At 42.4% G+C, this 21,826-nt stretch overlaps 1 protein-coding gene across 4 annotated transcripts in view; it reads left to right on the top strand.

Moving 5' to 3' along the window:
* Positions 1-21,826, top strand: part of PHKA2 (phosphorylase kinase regulatory subunit alpha 2) — a 1,461,438-nt gene that overhangs the window by 670,185 nt on the left and 769,427 nt on the right. For all 4 annotated transcript variants that reach the window (XM_044073068.1, XM_044073067.1, XM_044073065.1 and 1 more), the window contains exon 16: positions 4,251-4,385. In XM_044073068.1, the coding sequence (XP_043929003.1) occupies positions 4,251-4,385 (135 nt within the window). The remainder of the gene's footprint in view (positions 1-4,250; positions 4,386-21,826) is intronic.

The following is a 21,826-nucleotide window of genomic DNA, read 5'->3' as shown; positions in this document are numbered from 1 at the left end:
TGAAGAAAATGGTGTCTGCTGCAACTTTTATACCCCTGGTGCACTGACGTCAGGGAAGAGGCGACAGCAACCGATGCTGGACCGGGACTTTGGAATTCAGGCCAACTGCGGGTAGCCTGCCAGCAGGATAAACCCAAGTGTAATGACTGCAACAATGAATACACTCGAACATCTACATTTATGGCAGGTACACAACTGTTCTTTTATACATTGCACAACATAGGATTACCTCACTACTGTAGACACGTGTTGGTCAAAGGCTAGATTACTATCTATGTCTGTCCCTAAGACCCTGACTACTGGGTGAACTCTAAGGGGTGTGTTGTCAATATGGTAGTTACCAGGGTTGGATGACTTCCCAAAGGATACTATTATGCATTTCTTGGCATTTAGTTTTAGTCCATGGCTCTGGCACCAGTCTCTGTCAGCCCCTCCTGGAGAATGTTTGTGTCGGTGTGGGATTCAATGACAGCTCCTAATTTGCAGTCATCTGGAAATTTAGACAGCCAGAGACCACTGACAGTGGCCTTGACTTCAGTGAAGTAAACATCAAAAAGGAGTGGTCCATGAACTGATCCGTGAGGGACTCCATTTGTGACTGGCCTTTATGTCGAGGTGGACTCCCCAATTCTAACTTCCTGAGTCCTGTCTGTGAGCCAGTTGGCTATCCACCGGGTGACATACAGGTTTGTACCTAACCTTTTGAGTTTGTCAACAATGGTCGAGTGGGGAATTTTGTCAAATGCCTTGGGCAGGTCGAGGTAGGCAGTGTGAACTATTTTGCTTTTATCCATTGGTTTTGTGTACTTCTCAAAGAAATATAACAGGCTGAATAGGCATGATCTGCCCTTGATGAAACCAAACTGGGTTGGGTTCAGTGTCTGGAGGATTGCTATATCACTATTGATCACTTCCATGGTAATTCTTTCCATGGCTTTACATGTAAGACTAGTGACACTTATGGGTCTGTAGATGGCCCACATTTGTGCAGAGGGATGACTGCTACTGATCTCCATTATAGTTGAATAGCAATTCCAGAAGCCCTGATAGGTCATGTTTCATGCTATTTAGAAGGCATCCAGGGATATTGCCCGGTCCTATTGATGCAGCATTCTTGGCCTTAGAGAGAGAATTAAGGACCTGTTCCCTAGTGATAGCAGGGGGAGTAATATTTGATGGTATTTCCTGAGGGAAGGTTGAGGGGAAGCCAGGGGTAAAGTTGGAGCTGAATTTATTGGCTAGTATGTTTGCTATATCTTCCTGCTCAGTATAGGTGGCTCCATTTAGTGAGCTTTGCACACAATTGTGTTTTGCCTTTCAGGTTGTGGATGTAGTTAAAGAATGCTTTGTGGGTGTCCTTGGCCTGGGAGGCCAAATTCACCTCAAATTTGGTTTTGGTAAGCTTTATTTGTCCTCTGAGATGTTTGCTTAGTTTGATGAGAGTGCTTTTATCCTGCTGGGTGCCGCACCTCCTAATTTTTGCCAAGATTTTCTTCTTTCTGTTATACAGCCTATTGATTTTGTGATTCCACCAGGGTCGCTTGTTTTTGAGTTAGTTCTGTACTTCTTCCTGGTGGGTACAGCTGCCTCTATGCAGCTATTAACATGCTCGTACAGGGTTTCTGTGAACATTTCTGCATAGGTAGCAGTGTTCTCAGGGTTTATGGGGGCTTGAAATGTTGCTAGATTATCACTTAATAGCAGTAGGTTAGCCTACTTCCTGAATTACTGAATATTCCAGGTTTAGCTGGGGTCCAGGTTTTATTTTTACTTCAAAGGAGACCATTTTGTGGTCTAACTTTACCAGGGAAGACATTACAGTAAGAAGTGTGCAGCACTCTTCCATATTAATGAGGACCAGATCCCAGTATGGCTGCATCCCTGGTTGGTGTATTGACAATCTGGTTCAGGGAGTTTGTGTTTACAAAATCCAGGAATCTCTGTGCCTGTGCATTTGGTGTCATATAGAATTCCCAGTTAATAGTAGGATAATTAAAGTTGTCCATGAATATGGTATTGGGTTGGATGGTTACTGTTTCTAATAAGTTTAAATACATGGTATGGGTTTCCTGGGTCATAGAGGGGGACCTATAGCTGGCAAGGAATTGATATTGGATTTTGCCTATGGTGATTTGAACATGGAGCAGCTCAAGTGCATTGTCCTGTTTGACTAGCCTTGAGGTATATTTATTTTTGATGTAAATAGAGACACCTCCACCTTTAGTCCCTGTCTGTGTAGTAGCTGGTCTAAATTTGTGGAAGGCATTATAACCTTGCTGTGTTGGTATGCTCTCCGTGGCTTTAAGCCATGTCTCAGTGACAGCACAGACATCAACATTCTGTAGGGTGAAGATAGCTTCTAGGGAGTGGAGTTTTTTGTTTAGACTCCTAGCATTGAGCAGTAATACCTTTAGATTTTCTTGGTTTTGATTTGCTATGTCAAAAGTACTTTCAGTTTAGCTTTGCCTAAAAAAGACAGAGGGAATTCAGTGTTTTAGCTAATATTCAAAATCCTGAAGAGGAGAGGTACAGATCATCCCTGGCAAAGCAGAATGGTTTCTTGACCATCTCCTTCCAAGCTGACAGATATTGCACCCCCATAGAATGACACCAGAAACTATGCCAATTATTAAAGTGAATCATCTTTTGTTTGTATTGTGGCATCATCCTTGGAGATGGTAAAATGTTGCTTAGTGCTAGGCTGTTACCAGCCTGAGACACGTATTCTGAGAGTTCTGTGATGTCTCTCTTCATGTAGTCTAGGGAGGTACGTCTCAGGTCATTTACTCCTACATGGACTATGACTGAATCGTACTGGTACTTGTGATTCATTGACCTGAATGTGTGTGTAATGTGGCAGATCCTAGCCCCTGATAAGCAACTGACTGACTTTATCTTTACTCAGCCTGGTGAGAGGGACCTCTGTGTGTCTCGTGATGGTGTTTCCAATACCAGAATGTTGGATTGTGTGGTGTCTTGCCTTATGGGCTTAGATGTAGATGCTTGGAGAGATGAGGCTGTATGTGTCGATGTGGGTGCTGTTCTGAAAGAGTGGATTTGGGGCTGCTGAGGTTGTTTGTTGTGTACTTCATCTAGGAGGTCTTTGTGGTTTAGGAAGGTTACATTTAAGTGCCTTAGCATATGTGGGTCTATATGTCTGCTTTGAATTGTGTGATTGGTGCAGCGTGTGGACTACTGACAAGCTTATTGATATTAGGAATACTTTTGTGAAAGCTTTCTGTCCAGTGACATTGTGTAAATACATCTCTCACACACCATATCAGTTTGTTTGAGAATTAACTGGTTGTCAGTAAACATGAGGTAATTTCTGCATTGCCTCAGGATGCCCATACCCACCAATCTGATAACAGAGACAATGAGAATGTTCATATCCATGGGAACAGACCCTTTATATTGATTAGATAGATGGAGTGAGAATATAACGCCATGTCAAAAGCATTCAGTTTGCAACTCTGGGTACAGTGCTTGTCACTGCAAACTAGTTGTCCTGTGTACAACTAGGTACTGGAAAAATTCCTTATTCTCCCAGTGGAGAATAAGCAATGTTTCCTAGATTCATTGTAGCTCCCTCCCTTTCCTTTCCTTTCTGAGTCGATTTCAATATTCTCTGGTTTGAACTCCCTGCCTTGGTACATTACAGTTTGTATTGGAGAGGCAATGTGGTAATCTATAATGGTGTAGTACAGGAATGTTCCTGACCGAAGTGTAACATTTTATGTCTACATTAATCCATGCTCTGAATAGTTGTTTCATTCTCAGCCACACTCTTTTGAAGTAGCATTTTTCCCCTTTATAGTTTGCTAGGCAGAACAAGATCACAGTGTCCTCTGCCAGCCTCTCTGTATGTACATACTTGTCATGTTTTTTTTTTTTAATTATTCTTAGAACTTACTGTTTTTTTTTTGTTAATGAAAAAATTAAAAGTTTTATGTTTCTTGTTGAGTGAATAAAGCATTGTAAAAAAGGAATGCAGAATCAAAAGAAAATCGAGAGTATAGTGCGTTTCAGTAAAGGCTATTCCATTTTTTAAATCTGCTGTGGACTTTCTACTATTTCCTGTTTGATTTTGTAGCACATATTTTACAGTGAACTAACTCCATAACATAATTCAGGAAGTGAACATCACACCCTCCACACTGCGAAGTTTCATCTTGGTTTAGAGTATAGAACTTACAAACTGCTAGTTCTGTTGAATTCAAATGTTTAATATAGATAATATTATATTTCAGTGTCCCCAGTGGCAGAAAATATGAAAATCAAGAAGATCTTGCAGAAACATGATATTAACGTTGACACCATCAGTGAAGTTTATCCTATCCGAGTACTGCCCTCGCGTATCCTGAGTCACATATATGCAAAACTTGGTGAGTAAATCAGGAGTACTCAGATTAAATAAATGACATGTTTGCATTATTTATTTACTGAATTGCATTACTTAAAATGCACAAACAAAATTAAGAGATTATCTTAATTTATCCTAAAGTGATATTAAAACATACTGCAAAACTAATTGAGTAGTTACCTTTAGGAGTTGCAGTAAAACTGAGGTTCATAGTCATATGTTGCAGCAACTCAACTTGACCTGCATTGATATGCTGAGTTGCACTGCTGTACTTTTTAACAATTCATAGTCATGCACCTACCCACAAGGGCAACATCTCATTGCTGGGAATTTGAATGACAATGAATCACTTACTGGAACAGTTTCGCACTGCTCAGGTAAGTGCATCATAGTGCATATCTGAACAGACCACCCAGAGGCACAGACTACCCCACATAGTTGCACGCATACACACACACACACACACACACACACACACACACACACACACACACACACACACACACATACTACATGCTCACTCAAATAAGGCGATCAGCACACAGTATAGCAGACACACCCATGTGCATGAGCATGTACACACAAACACAGTAACTACTCACTCTACAAAGGTCATTGCAGTGATTATCTACCCTCCCCACACAGATGTATATACACACAAATACACTCACGCAGTACCTGCTCACTCTACAAAGGTCACATCAAGCAGCAGTTACTCAACACCCCCCTCACACACACAGAATGACTATTCATGCACAGACATTCACCCACTGACAACACTGTCTTTATACCCACAAACAGACAACCACACATCCTCCTGTACACCGATTCAGTACTACTTGCATAGATCGGTAATCTGCCCAGGTTCTGAATTCCTTGAGCATTTTCCTTTAATTGAAATGTGTAAGTGCATGCTGTTACTTAGCACTATGAACTTAAGCACTATGAACTTACCATTTCCTGCACAGTTGTTCAATGTAACTAGCATAGTACAGAGTGCATGACTTTTGTATTACACATATTACACAAGTATCCTATGAGAGCAATGCACCAAGCTATGTACTGGCCTCATTAGCACAGCCTGTGGCTACCGTCACACTACTAGTCAGCTTCAAGACTACGAAATAGGACAGGCTTGCCTGGTATGCAAACTGCCCTGCTTGTCTTTGCATACTAGGCAACTTTCCTGTGAATCCTGTCCTGAATATTGTAATGGCAACTTATAAAAGGACCTTATGAGTATTGCATTCCAGAGCTTATCTAACCAGCTCTGTACTGGTTTGTGATTGACTGTGCAGTAGCTTGGTAAGACAAGTTTTTATTTGAATTTATATTTTATTTTTTACCGCTGGTTTTTCACTGTTTGTAGGAAGGAAGGAATAGCTTGTAGACAAGAAGATTTACTTTGATTTATATTTTGTTGTTTTACCTATACTTTTCACTGTTAGCTGTCAGAAAGGGAAAGGTTTTAGACAGGTAAACTCTAGCTATCCCAAGGGGTCTAGTCAGCTATAAAGTTTCACAGACTGCAGAGAGGATAAATCTAGAGCTTATCTAAACAATCCTGCCTTGGTTTGTGATTTATTGACCTTTACTGTTAAAAAGAGGTGCAGCTTTCGGGATAGTAAGTAAAGGAATTCCTTCCTGCTTTAGTATGACTTTCACAACTTGTCAGAGCTACAACTTTACTGAACATAATTTAATATTTAGTTGTATATTGTTTGTATGATATGTCCTTCAAGGATGCATCTGCAGTCATAACAAATGGGTTGTCCTGTCGTCAGGCAGCCCTTCGGTCGGCCGGATTCCAAAGTCTGGGTCCGGCTTCGGCTGATGTTGCACTTCACCCGACGTCATCTCTGCTGGTCTTCGGGTATAAAGGCATCAGCCGACGCCATTTTTCTCAGTCTTTCTTGCCGCGTGGCGCCCGAAGCAGAAGCTGTTCACAAGTGCCGGTCGGTCAGATCCAGAGATTACTACTACCGAATACTACTTCGAAGACTTCTAAAAAGCTAAGTACCCCATTGGGGACTCTTTCTTGCCTCAGCCGATGTCAGAAAAAGTCAATAACTGTTTAACTTGTGGGAAACAAATACCTAATAAAGATTTCCACTCTTACTGCCTGCCTTGCTTAGGCCCAGACCACGACGTAGCAGCCTGTTCGGCCTGTGCTTCCTTCAACCGACGAACGCTTAGGCATCGGTCGGAGTTTGCTGAACAGTTTTTCGGCTCAGATTTTGCGTACATTATGCCGTCGGATCCTCCGACTACCCAAATTGTTAAAAAACGCAAAGAAAAAGACCGACACTCGTGGTCCACGGTTTCGGCTGAAACCACGGTTAAGCAAGCCGCGAGTGTCTCGGTTTCGGCCGAAACCGAGAAAACCGGTCAATCTTCAGCCGAATCCATGACTACTACTGAGGCTCCTGCTACCTTAGTTGAATCTGCCTCAGAAGTTTTGCCTACTACTGTGGTTCCTAGTGATTTATCAGACACCATCCCTTTGGATGTCTCTACCCCAGCACGTGGTGCTGCTAGGCCTCCTGCAGCCATGTCTATTAAGGCCTTTGCCAGGGCTAAAGCAGCCAAAACTGTTAAATCAGTGCCTGTTAAGCCCCCCTCACACAGGCCCACTTCTAGTTCACAAATGCTTACTCTGGCAGAGGATTTAATATCCTTAATTAGAGGATCCCATTCACACCCAGACAGGGCCTCTCAGCCCCCAGAAAAGAGACCTAGAGCAGAGCCCCCCGAGCCAGTGTCCTCTGATGATTCTTCGGATGACTCCGACATTACAGATCAGCCAGAGGCTCCTTTTTCTACTTATGAAGATTCCGATGCTGAAGAATCCATTCCATCTGCCTCTCCACCAGAGGAATTTTCCTTTGGGGAAACCTTACATGCCATGAGAGAACAATTCCAATGGCAGGGACAAGATTTCTCAGATTCAAGAAAAAGGCTTAGGACATTTCTGCACTTACCACAACATAGGCCCTTAGCTATACCTCCAGTACTGCCTGTTGTGGATGATGCATTTAATGATGTTTGCACTGCTCCTGATACTTTACCTCCAGCCCCTGCCAAACCAGATAGATTTTACAGGGTGCCAGACACTCATCACCACCTATACAAGGCCCCACTTGCAGATCCTGAGACTATATCCCAGGGGCCTAAGGCAGTAGCCTCGACCTCAGCAAAAAACCCTATTCCTTCTGAAAGGGAATCCAGGTCCTTAGAAAGATGGGGGAAAAAGTTTACACCTCTGCTACTCTCTCAGCTAGAGCTTTAAACTGTCAGTTTCATATGATCCAATACCAAGAGTTTATGCTTGATCAGTTAACTAAGAAGCTGTCCTCTGATGACTCCTTAGATAAGAAATATGTTTTAGAAATGGTGAATAACATTCAGCAGGTTAGTAACCGTTCTTTAAAATGTGGCTATGATGCACTGGAGGCTTCATTTAGATCAGCCATGACTGGCACAGTGATAAGAAGGCATGCATGGTTGAAAGAACAGGTCTTGCCGGATCATGTTAAAGCAAAGCTGTTAGATGCTCCTATGGATAAGGCCAGTCTATTTGGTGCACCTGCTCAGCAAGTAATGAAGAAAATGGAAGAGAAGGCAAAATCTGTACAAACAGTTAAGGATTTCTTACAGGTTCAGCCCCCAAGGTTTAGCAGGAACTGGCCTGCCAAAAATTGGTCCTTTCCAGACTCCTCAAAATCTCAAAGAGGCAGGAATAGACGCTCTAGAGGCAGAAATCAATCCAGAGGAGGTGCCTACAGAGGACGACAATGGCAAGGCAATAACCGAGGCACAGACACAACCACTGCCACTGCAACAGGACAATCACAGTGACTTGGCTCTGACACCGCCTACCAGGGAGCAAATAGCAGCACCTTTAGGCGGAAAGTTAGCCTTATTTTTGAAAAATTGGCACTATATCACAAAAGACAAGTGGATTTTGCAAACCATAGACCAAGGCTACAGGTTCCACTTCCACACCTTACCAGTAAAAAGAGGAATGCCAAACCTACCTCCAAATCAAAAAACAGAAGCTCTAAAGCAGATAGCGCAATTAACAAAGATGAGAGCTGTGGAAAGAGTACCAATAACAGAACAGGGCAAAGGATTCTACTCCAGACTCTTCCTAGTACCAAGAAAAGAGAAAAGTTGGAGACCTATTCTCGACCTGTCCGTCTTAAACACATACATCATTGTCCCAAAATTCAAAATGCTGACCCTACAGCAACTTCTTCCCATGCTGGGCAAGGAGTGTTGGCTGGTAACTCTAGATCTCAAGGAGGCATACCTGCACGTCCCCATACGACCAAATTGCAGAAGATACCTCAGATTCTTGCAGGATCAGAGCATTATCAATTCTCAGCATTGCCCTTTGGCTTATCTACTGCGCCCAGAGTATTCACAAAATGCCTGGCATCAGTAATCGCTCACTGCAGGCTACAGGGAATCCAAATTTATCCATACCTGGACGACTGCCTGTTACAAGCGGACAACAAAAGCAAGCTGACAACAGATTTACAAAGAGTCATTTGCTTACTACAAGCCCTGGGATACAGTCAATTTACAAAAGTCAAGACTGATACCATCCCAAACAAGAACATTCTTGGGTGCGGAATTGGACACAGTAAAACAAATGGCATTCCTAACTGCAGAAAAACAAAAACAACTCCCTCTTTACTTCTTGGCATTAACAAAGCAGAACAAACTAACAGCAAGAAAAGTACTGCAGGCCTTGGGCTTCATGACATCATGCATAATCTTGGTCCCACATGCCAGACTGCATATGAGAAAGCTACAGTGGTACCTAAAGAATTTATGGTCTCAACACAGGCACAGCTTAGAAACCGAAATCCCACTAATCCCATGCCTGAAACAGGAGTTCCTATGGTGGGCTCAAGCATGCCAGTCAAACCCAGGCTTGCCACAACTTTCAAGCAAGCCAAACCATCACAACGGACGCCTCAGACCTAGGCTGGGGGGCGCACATGTTGGACAAATGCATACAAGGATTGTGGACTCCAGACCAGCTACACCTGCACATAAACCAAAAAGAAATGCTGGCAGTAAAACTAGCAATCCAGAAATTCAGACCATTCCTCAAAGAAGGCCATTTAATGATAAGGACAGACAACACCACAGTCATGTGGTACATCAACAAACAGGGAGGCACTCATTCATACCCCCTATGCAGAATGACTCTGGACCTTTGGAATATGGCTCTGAGCTACAACATCCAGTTACAGGCAATATTTGTGCCGGAAAAGAAAACACCCTAGCAGACATGTTAAGCAGAACCACCTCGGATGCTCACGAATGGATGCTACACCCGGACATCTTCAAGGCCATCACAAAGAAATGGGGAATGCCACAAATAGACCTATTCGCATCCCCACTCAATCACCAGCTCAAAAAATTCTGCACAAGGACATACCACCCACTTGCATGGAAGGTGGACTCTCTATCCTTCAGTTGGAAAGGCCTGACAGCATATGCATTTCCACCTCTTCCTTTGATGCACAAGGTACTACTGAAAATCAAAGAGGAACGTCCAAGGATAATCCTGATAGCTCCGAATTGGCCAAGACAACACTGGTATCGATTGCTGAGGAGCATGTCTCAGGGGAGAATGTGGTCAATACCCCTGATGCCTTTGATGTTAACTCAGAACAACTACAACATCATGCACCCAAACCTAAAAACCTTGCAACTGACTGCCTGGAACATCACATAGCAGCAACTAACCCAGACCTATCCCAAAGGGTTAAAGACATTATCCTTGAAGCCCGCAGACCTTCAACAAGAAGGAACTATGCAGGAAGATGGAAAAGGTTTGTCATTTGGAGTACTGAAAGAGGAAAAGATGTCGAACATAGATATTGCTAACATCCTGGAGTACTTGGCAGAGCTTCTACATACAGGCCTGTCCTATTCCTCCATCAAGATACATGCATCAGCTATTTCAGCAGAATACAGCTTCGATCCACCTGTCTTTTCGCATCCTCTACTCAGGCAGTTCCTCAGAGGGATCAAGAATGTAAAACCTCCTAGGAAACCACCATTACCAGCATGGGACTTGAACTTTGTGCTAGAAAAATTGACACTCCCTCCATTTGAACCGGCAGCAACAGCAGATCTTCAACACCTATCATGGAAAACTGCTTTCCTACTGGCAATTACTTCAGCAAGGAGGGTTTCAGAACTACAGGCCTTAATGGCAGTACAACCCTTCCTAATCTTCCATCAAGATAGGGTGTCCATGAGAACTAATCCTACATTTATGCCTAAGGTGGTATCCAGAGTGTCTTTAAACCAGGCAATCCACCTACCTACCTTCTTTCCCAATCCACAGAACAGGGGGGAAAGACTGCTGCATACCTTGGATGTACATAGATAGTTACGCTACTACCTGGACAGAACCAAAGGTGACAGAAAAACTGACCAGCTTTTAGTAGCCTATGCAACAGGAAGGGAAGGAAAAGCAATTTCCAAACAGACAATCGAAATTGCATACGATTCTGTTACTCCTACCATGGAAAACCAATTCCACAGAACATAAGACCTCATTCTACAAGGGCTACAGCCACTACCACAGCTTTCTTACGAGGAGTGGCAACCAAGGACATTATTGAGGCGGCTACTTGGACCTCCGTGCATACATTTGCCAAGCATTATAATTTACCTGTATACTCTAGATCCCGAGCAGGGTTTGCCACTGCTGTACTGCAAGGGATCCTAACTACACCATAATTCTTCTTCCTCCTCCCCTAGTTTGGCTATGGTATTCTACCCATTTGTTATGACTGCAGATGCATCCTTGAAGGACATAGTACAGTTTTGTACCTACCATAAATGTAGATGTCCGAACAGGATAGCATCTGCAGTCAGGATTACCCACCCTCCTTCCTCTCTGTGGTACTCCTAGGCTATTTACCCTCCTAATAGCTAGCTGGGGAGTCTCTTATGGTGTATTTGTTTGTATATATGTACATACATGCTTATTTTTTGTGTTTGCCTTCTACTATTTTGGAAACATTGGCATTTATCCAAAATTTAGCTTTCCAAGAGGGCAACTGGCATCTGGGGCAAGAAACACTGAGGAAAATGGCGTCGGCTGATGCCTTTATACCCGAAGACCAGCAGAGATGACGTCGGGTGAAGTGCGACATCAGCCGAAGCCGGACCCAGACTTTGGAATCCAGCCGACCGAAGGGCTGCCTGATGACAGGACAACCCATTTGTTATGACTGCAGATGCTATCCTGTTCGAACATCTACATTTATGGTAGGTACAAAACTGTACTTTTCTCTCCCAGAAGTTAATTTAAATTCTCTTTGAATTTTCTCATAACTCTTTTTGATTATTTTTCCCTTTAGATTTTTTATGTATTTGCAGCTAAATATGAATTCCATCAACAAATATGTTTTTAATGATTTGCCAAAGCACAAGTATCTTGTACAGATAATAAATGCTATGTATATTTAAAGTTAACACCTGATAGCACTGGTGATCTGTGTTGCAATTGGTCCTGCTTGGAGAATCATTGTTGCCTATATTAATGACTGGACTGATGAGATAAATTATGTTAGGCAAAGAGCAAATAGGTTCATAGGTTCATACTAGGCTATCTGCCCGAGGGCATTTACAAGCCTAGCCCATCGTTTTGTGGCTTACGCCACCCCTTTAGTATGGGGAACTATACCCATTATTTTGCTGTGCCTCTGTCGAGCAGTGACACTGAGGTAATCCCTGGGGTATATCTGTGATCTCCCATCCATTGGTCAAGATTTCTCTTGAACAAGGCCAGCGAGGTGCTCTGCCTCACATGTACCGGGATTTTGTTCCACAGCATAGGGAGTCTTTGGGTGATGAATCTATCCCTCCAGCACGTCCTATTAATAGCCGTGTCAAGGTTTAAGTCTCCGCCCTTGTGGCTCTGATGGATCTAGATTTTTGAGGTGAAGCATATTCATCAAATCTGGGTTTGACATGGCCTTGTATGTTAGGCAAAGGTCACCTCTGAGCAAGCGGTGGCGACTGAATAGAGCTGGAGTTCTTTCAGTCGGGCAGCATAGGACAGATTTTGAGACCCTTTATCCTTTTGGTGAGGAACTTTTGTGGCCTCTCCAGCTGCTGCAAGTGTCGGGTCAGATACATTCTGAATGGGGCATTGTACTCAATCATTGGTCTGATGAGTGATGAGTAAAGGGAGACTATGACCTCCCTTAATCTAGATGAGAATCCCTTCATGATAAGGTGGGCAATGTAGAAGGTCTTCCTAACTACTTTAGCTACATGGGTGTCGAATGACAGACTACTATCAACCTGGGTCCCCAGGTCCCTGATAACTTCTTCTGTGCTCAGTGGATTGCCACCTATTTGGTAGCTAGGGGTAACCTTGTTTTTCCCGAAGGGTATGACTATGCATTTTTGGCATTTAACTTTAGGCCGTGGCTCTGGCACCAGTTATCCGTTTCTGTGAGACCCTTCTGAAGGATATCTGTATCAGATGTGTTTTCTACTATGGCCCAGTTTGCAGTCATCTGCAAACTTTGTCAGCCATAACCCTCCTGTGTTTGCTTGTACTGAAAAGTAGATGCCAAACAAGAGTGGGCCCAGGACTGAGCCCTGTGGGACACCACTTGTGACAGGCTTTGAGTCTGACATGGCGCCAGCAACTCTGACCCTGTGGGTTCTGTCACTCAGCCAGTTTGCAACCCATCTTGTGATGTATGGGTTGACATTTAAGCTGATGAGTTTTTCAATGATACCCGAGTGGGGTATTGTATTGAAGGCCTTAGCCAGATCGAGGTAGGCTGTATGGACTGCCTTTCCCTCATCAATGGCTTTGGTGACTGTTTCAAAAAGTCAACCAAGTTTAAAAGGCATGATCTGCCTTTGACAAAGCCAAACTGGGTTGGATCCAAAGTCTGCAAATTCCCTATGTCTTTATTTATGAGGTCCATTATGATCCTCTCCATGGCTTTGCAGATAAGGCTTGTCAAGCTAATGGGCCGGTAATTTCCACGGTCGGTGGAGGCACCGCCTTTGTGCAGTGGTCCCACAGCTGCAGCGCGCGACTGCCTGGGTACGCAGCCAGAGGGAACACCTTCATTAAACAGCTGTCCCAGCTGTGGGTTTAATTCCTCATTGAGTTCATGGAGCACACAGCTGGGGACACCATCAGGTCCCATGGATGCTGTGCTTTTTGCTTTGGAGAGAGCAGTTCTCACTTGGGCGCTGGAGATGTTTGGGGGCTGCAATCGTTTGGTATAGATATCTCTCCTTTTGGGGAGGGGAGAAGTTTGCACTGAACCTGTCAGCCAGTATGTTGGCAATGTCTGTAGGATCAGTAATCTTCACATCATTTTGAACTAGCTCTGAGCATATCTGGGAGTTTCTTCCCAGGTTTCTAACATAGCTAAAGAAGGCCTTATGATTGTCTTTTGAGTCTTTAGCTATTTTTCTCTCAAATTTGCTTTGGATGATTTTATGAGAGCTCTTAGTTTTTTACTTATAGTGATCAAGGGTGTCTTACCTTTTAAGGATTTTGCTCTATCTTGTAGTAGCTTCCTCCTTTTGTTGTAGAGTTTGTTTATGGCTGGGGTCCACCAGACTGGACGCTTGCCTTTGGTACAAAGAGTCTTTGTTTTGCTTGGGATTGCCTTATCCATGCAGTCCTGCAGGTGCTGGTAGAAGGCATTTGTAAGTGATTCAGCGGCTTGAGTACTGTTTTCCGCCGGCTCGGGGGCCTTAAAGGAGACCACACTAGACTTTAGAAGTGTGAAGTCGGCTTTTGAGAAGTTCTTTACTGTGGTCTTTTTTATTTCAGGTGTGGGTGGGATGAGGACCTCCAGCGAGATTAGTTTGTGGTCTGATCTCACCAGTGAGGGGTACACCTCCGGTGTTGAACATTGTGCTCCCATGTTCGTGATGATGAGATCAAGTATGTTATCTCCTCTTGTGGGGATGGTGACTAGTTGTTCCATGGCATTTGAGTTTATGAATTCCAGGAACTTTTGGGCTAGGGTGTTTGGGCCTGAGTAGTGTTCCCAGTCTATATTAGGGTAATTGAAGTCACCTAGTATGATGGTGTTTGGTGATACATTTATCCTCTCTAGTGTTTTCAGGAAGGCCATGTGAGGTTCCTGAGTTTGTGAGGGTGGCCTGTAACATGCTACAATTTGCAGAGCAGTCTTGCCTATGGTTAATTGCACCTGGATGGTCTCCGATGCATCGTGCGTTGCCACCAGTCTTGAGGTGTGGGTGTCCTTGATGAATATGGATACCCCCCCCTCCTTTCTTGGTATTGTCCAGATTTTGGGGCCGGAACGCATGATATGAGGTAAAACCTGATAGCGCTGGGGTGCTCTCAGGAGCCTTGAACCAGGTTTCTGTCACAGCACAGACATCGATGTTCTCCATACTGAGAAGGGCCTCGAGTGCGTGCATTTTGAGATTTAGACTTCTGGCATTGAGCAGCATTACCCTTAGTTTTTTCCTTTTTGTGTTCTAGGATGGTAGGTTTAGAATTTGAGCCTTGCCTAAAAAAGGCACTATGGGGGTGGCAAGAGCCTTTGCCAATATCCGGAATCCCAGGGGTGACAGGTGCAAGCCGTCCCTTGCGAAGCAGCGTGGCTTGTCCAGCATGTCATCCCAGGCAGACAGACACTGGATCCCCTTTGAATGACACCAGTGTTTAAGCCAATTGTTAAAGCTGATCATCTTATCTCAGTATTGTGGCATCATTCTTGGTGAAGGTAGGATACTGCTCAAGGTCAGGGTCATACCTGCCTGGGCTACATAATCAGAGAGCTCCTCAATGTCTCTTTTCATGTAGTCCAAAGAGGTACGTCTCACGTCGTTTACACCAGCGTGGACTATGACTGAGTCATATTTGTACCTGCTGTTGAGAGACCTGAGTGCTTGCGTTATGTGGCGGATTCTAGCGCCCGACAGGCAGCTTACTGTGACCTTCTCCTTACTCAGTCTGGTGAGCGGGACGTCAGTGTGTCTGACTATGGAGTCACCAATGACTAGTGTGTCTGGCATTGTGTTTGGCCTTAAGGGCTGTGACTGTTTGACACTCTGACTGTGAGGTCTATGTGTTGCAGGTGTTGTGTTCTGAGGTGGTGGTTGTTTGGGTGTCTGCTTTGGTGGCCTCTGCTGTTTTGGTAGATTTTTGATCAGAGCCTCCGAGTATGTCTTTGTGTGTTTATGTGTATGATTTGAGGTTGTAATGGTACTATGTGAGACTGGGTCTATAGTGTGTGTGGTAACCTTCTCCTCCTGACTGGTCTTGCCAGTCCTATGTTGAGAGAGCTCAGCCTCCAGTTTGGCCGTATAGTTGCATCTCTCGCATGTATTTGTGTTTTGTGGGAGGAGGAGAGGGTTGTCTGTGTACATGAGGCAATTGTAACATTGCCTCAATATTCCCAGGTTCACCAGAATACATTTAGGAACGGAAGTGTCTGTTGTCTGTAAAGATCACTCAAACTTCAGTTTACCGAAAAGGCATCATTTTTCCAAAATAGAAGGTAGAAAAAAATAGGCGAGGGGCAGGTGAAAAGGAAGAAATCAAAACTAAATGTGGGTGGATCAAAGAAGATTACGTAAGAGGAAAAAAAAAAAGGAGAAAAACATTGACAATATGGCTCAAGCTGTGGATGTACAAAACCAGTTGGATGAGAATTATATGTTTGAAAATGTAATAAGCAATGAGAACAGTGGGATTAATAAGACTAATGGTGATGAAGATCATTTCTTTGTCACAGTTGATAGAGCAGATATTATTGAATTAGAAGTTGAAGATTCTTCATGTCTGGTCAGAAAAGGTATTCTTGTAATTGGAGATTCAATTATTAGAGGAACTGATACAACATTTGTAGAGAAGATAACGAACATCGAAAATATTATGCTTGGTTGGAGCAAAAATAGAAGATGTGAGACAAGCCTTGGAATGCCTTTAATGTAAGGAAGTACGCTTCTATTTTTATTAATTTATCTACAAATGAACTCATCTGCAAGGACTCTCTGACTGCTAGTAGGGAACGTACAGCCCTCTTAAATAGCATAGCTTGTACAGGTATTAGGACATATTTTTCACAAATCACATATAAAAAGGAGAGTCAGGTGACCGTGAATGAAAGTATATACTTTTTTGAGTAAATACCTATATGAAAAAGAAAATGTCCTGTTTTAAAAATGGAAATGTGTAGAGCATCTCAACATAATTTGGGGCACACTTGTTCACCCAGGATGGCATGTACTTATCAAGATCAGAGAAAATAAATTTTGTGGTAGATAGTTTGCAATGTTTGACAAACACAAGGCAGGATTTTTGCCAGGTCGAAAATTTAACAGTTCATCTCTGACGGTTGTTAATGCTAGGAGCATTAGTAATAATGTTTTTTTTATTGGAAAATTTGCTACATTTTCACAAGATTTATGTTATTGTTTGTGAAGCATGGTTAAAGAACAGTGACTGGAAACCAGTTCTGTCAAGGTATACATGTTTTTACTGTAACAGACATTCTAATAAAAAATCTGGTGGAGATGTTATGATAGGGATTAAAGATAGTTATAAGACCTGTGATTATTACATGTTCAGTGATAATACCAATGCTATAGATTCAGACAACAACACAATTCAGCCACCATGGGGGAAGTATGTATCACAAGTTTATCTCAAGAAACATCCCTCAGAACAATAAAATTTTACTCAATGTGTCATGTAAAAGATTAGATAAGCGTTTTCGGCTCCTGCCTTGTTCAGATCATAAAACTTTAATTCAACAACTCTTTAAAAGTTGAGGGCCATTCTGCTCTGGCCAATCAGATTCCTTTCTTAAGCTTCTCTCTCATTAATAATAGTTTTAAAGGAAAAGCGCAGTTTAAACCTGGTGTCCTGTCAGCTCTTAGTACCGCAATCCAGCAGCTCTCAGCTGGTTTAGTTAAAATAGATAAATCCCCTCTCCTAGAGGTTCCATAAATTGGAAACTGTGCCCAGGAAATTTTTAAATATGTTGAGACAATGAGTTCTCTTTATTCTTTAATCTTATATCACTAAGATGTCTTAAAGGTCTTGTTTTAAAAGGGCAATTGGTTTTGCCTATATAGAAGCTTGCACAAAATTTACAATTGGCGGGATAGACATTTTTTTGCATTACAGTTTGCATAGTTATTAAATCTATATTCTCTACCAGAAATCAGATGCCAAAAGGTATCAACTTTCTTAATAAAAATAAATGCTTTACATCTGTTAACCCTTAAAGGTTTCTTTCTTTTCTATTAATGTGTTTATCTTCCTCGTGGTATAATTTTTGCATAACAATCACTTCAAATTATTTTTGTTTTTAAAACCAAACTTTAGAATGTCTTCTACTATTTGCCTAATCTCATCATCAGCTGTCAGAATCTTCCAGTTATCCTTAATTACTTGACACACATCTTAGACAGCTTGGCTATAAGTAAGTAAACATCTAATCTCTGGATGTTGACTCTGCTGTGTCCCATCCTTCTTATTCTCTGTGTTCTGGCCCCTATAAAAATAGTTTGCCTCTTCGTCCTCTGTCCACTGTAATATATGTAAATTATCTGAAAGCCTCTTGGTTTCATGTTCAAACGTTGTGTTGTCAGTACACAATCTAGAGGGTCATAAAAATTGTCCTTTGACAACTTGAGAAAAAATATGTTGCGGATGCATACTATCATGATAGAGAAGGTGATTCTTCCAACATTGCTTATGAAACAGCTGTAGCTCAATCTTCTCATCTTTTCTTTTAATCAAGCTGATGTCAAGGAATTCTAGCTTCTCTCTTGAATAATGACTATGAAATCTCTGTAAGCTAGTCATCAAAACCTAACAAACAAGTTTCATCACCTGTCCAAAGGAAAAATATGTCGTCCACAAATCTTTTTTAAAACGGGATAGATTGTAACCAAATATTCATATGGTTAAAGACAAACTGTTCTTCCCATTGAGCCACAACCAGATTAGAATAACTATGTGCACAGGTGGTGCCCATTGCTTCACCCCCCATTTCTGTAGGGAATAGTCATCCTTGAAAACCAATACATTATTTTTCAGGACCATTTCTAGTAGCATGCAGAGTTGAGAAACCTCTCTCCTCTCATAGATCTGTTTCTGGTTCACAAATCTCTGTACTGCCTGTATTCTGTAGTAATTAGAAATAACTATAAACAGGCTCATGACATCCATGGTTACCATCAACACCAACATCCTTGTCAATACCTTGTAAAAATGCAGAAAGTGAGCATAAAAAAAATCTTCCATATCTTTCAATATAGCATTAGCTTTTATAAGATGGATGCTGGTTCTGTGATCCATCCATTTCCAGAGACAATGGGATGCATAGGAGAGTCTGTGTTATTCTTGTGCATCTTAGGAAGTCCCTTTATACAAGGGATGATAGGGTTCAAAACCAAAAGATACTCATAGAGATCTTGTGTAATTATGTCAGTCAACAACAAATCATACAGATTCTCATGTACCTTCCGTATATTATCATTTAGCTCAACAGATTGTATTTTCTTATAGGTCTCATCATCATTAAGTAAGTCATACATCTTATTTTCATAGAAAGTCTTATCCATGAGAACTATTGCTCCCCTTTTTAAAGAGTTGTTTAAATTAAAGTTTTACTGATTTGGTGTAGTGGTGTGTTGCTCCGACTATAGTGCATAGGGTCCTGGGTTCAAGACCTGGCAGTGATGACTTTTGGCTTGTATTTACCAGGCTGTGGAATTTGTGATTCTTCACTGGGACTAAGCAGAAATTCCTTAAGATTCCAAACGTAGAATAAGTTATTTTTTACACTTATTTCATTGAATTGCACTTCTTTAACTCTTATAATTGTGCTATACAGCCAATCTACTACATTTTGTGCTGTTATAAAGCTTTTTTTACTGTTTCACTGCATTTATGTACTGTTTTCTGCTGTTTTAACTGTATTTTTCATTGCTAGATACTGTTTCACTACTCTAATTGCATTTCTACTGAATTACTTCACTATAAACTGCTTTTTCATACTGAGAGTTGTATTTTCTGTTTGAGTGCTCTATCTGTACATTTGTGCTTTTTTGTGAGGTTTCTGTGTTCTAGTCAGGTATCGTATAACTGATTTGTTTGCAGTTAAAATCATACTCTAGAGTCTCCCTTGCTCCTTTATCTGTTTAAAACTTTCATTTAGTGGCTACAGCTAGCAGCTGTAATAAGTTTCTCACCCACCCTCCCTATTGGTGTCTTGTTCTTAACCTTGGTAGCTTTGCAGTTGCCCACCCATACTGTAAATTTGAACTGGACACTCCTCCCAGTCTAGTGTCATTAGCTCATTCTACCTAATAGAGAGAGAACATTAGAGAAGGCCAACCCACTTAGGTTCTTAACCTTGAATTATTGTCTGTTCCTGCTTTTTCTTTTCCCATTTACTGAAAAAAAAAATCTAAACTTTTTTCCTGCCTTTCCTGTAACTAGTCTAGTCCAGATACAGATTTGCTGTATCCAGGACTATTTATAAGCTCCTGAGCCCCCCCCCAAGCCTTTCTGTGTTGGAGGGAAGCCTTTTAGCTTATCGGTGGGAGAGGTAAGCACTAGGTAGCCCATCTACCACACAAGGAGCGGTTTCTGCCCCAGAAATTGTAGTTGGCCATTTGGGCAGTTTTTCCATCTCTCTCAACTTTCTGATTTAAAAGCCCACATTTGCACTTGTTTCCCCCTTTCCTGTAACTAATCTAGTCCAGATACAGATTTGCTGTATCCAGGACTGTTTGTAAACTTCCAAGAAGTGCCAAAGTCTGCTCTTCAATTTGTCCCTTAGCTCTACTAGTTCTCTCCTCTCCTGCACTTATACTAGCTTATTAGTCTAGCACTTTACCAGAGTTCATGTAGCAATTATTGTAGCACACAAAAGTGCTACCAGCACTAATCTTTCTACAAGGTAACAGATCCAGTACTTATCATCAATGCCCATCCCTCCAGGCATGTCTAAAGATCACTTCCCTGTGCTTTATCCTATTAACTTGGTGAACTTGGGCATCCTGTGGTAATGTAGCAACTGCCTCCTGTACACTGACAACCCTCTCCTCTTACCTCCCAACACTCAGACTTGCGAAAGATGCACTTGTATATCCAAATTGGAAGCCATACACACTCCACCCAACACCGGAATAGCTGTCCAAGAGGAGAAGGTCAACACTTGCACAACACCACATGGAACCCATAGCCCTCCAGAACACACACCAGCACAGCCTTCACATAAAAATACAAACCACACACCCACCTTTGTGGAGGCTCTCAATAAAAATGTACCCAAGCAGCAGAGACCTCCAAGGCAGAAACGCACTTGACCACCACAACACAACACTAATCACGAGACACGTAACTCTCCTAAACAGTGTGCCACTCAACCAAAGCCCCTAAGGCAAAACAGCATGCCCAACACACTAGTCATAGGTGACTCGATAGTGAGGCACACTGATGTCCCACTCACTAGGTTGAATAAGGAGAAAATAGCTGCCTGTCAGGTGCCAGGATCCATTACGTAATGCACATACTCGGGTCCCTCAACAACAGTTACAAATATGACTCTGTCATTGTACATGTGGGTGTGAATGACCTGAGATGTACATCCCTGGACTACATGAAAAGAGACATGGAGGAGCTATTAGATTATATAGCCCAGGAGGGTATGACCATAGCCCCGAGCAGCATCATACCATCACCCAGAATGATACCACAGTACAAACAGAAAATGATTGACTTCAGCAATTGGCTAGGTTTCTGGTGTCATTCTAAGGGGATCCAGTATCTGTCTGCCTGGGATGACATGATTGACAGACCTCCATGCTTTGCCAAAGATGGCCTGCATCTGTCACCCCTGGGCTTCCGGATACTGGCCAAGGCTCTTTCCACCCCATAGTGCCTTTTTTAAGCGGTGTTACAAATACCAAATTACCACCATAACAGCTACAAACAAATGCAGTCTGAGGGTCATGCTGCTGAATACTAGAAGTTTAAATCTCAAAATGGACTCACTCAAAGCACTCCTGAAAATGGAGAACACCAACATTTGTGATGTAACAGAGACCTGATTCAAGGTAGCAGAAAGCACCCCTGCACTACCAGCCTATAACTCATTCCACACCTTTCGGCCCCAGAACTTGGACGGAAGCTCCAAAAGTGGTGGTGTTTCCATATTCATAAAATATGCGCACACCTCTAGACTGGTAGCCCAACATAACACATCAGAGATACTTCAGGTGGAGCTAACATTGGCTAAGGCAGTGATTCAGGTCATAGCCTGCTATAAGTCCCCACCCATGTCCCAAGACTCACACGCCACATTCTTAAGCACCCTGGAGAATATTAGAGTGCAACCTAACACTCTCTTACTAGGCAACTTCAACTACTCCTCCATTAAC

The sequence above is a fragment of the Protopterus annectens genome, chromosome 5.part1 (genome assembly GCF_019279795.1).
Source record: "Protopterus annectens isolate FY-2018-M chromosome 5.part1, PAN1.0, whole genome shotgun sequence".
NCBI classification, from domain to species: Eukaryota; Metazoa; Chordata; order Ceratodontiformes; family Protopteridae; genus Protopterus; species Protopterus annectens.
The sequence above is the reverse complement of the archived record's forward strand: the minus strand, read 5'-3'. Positions and strand labels throughout refer to the sequence as shown.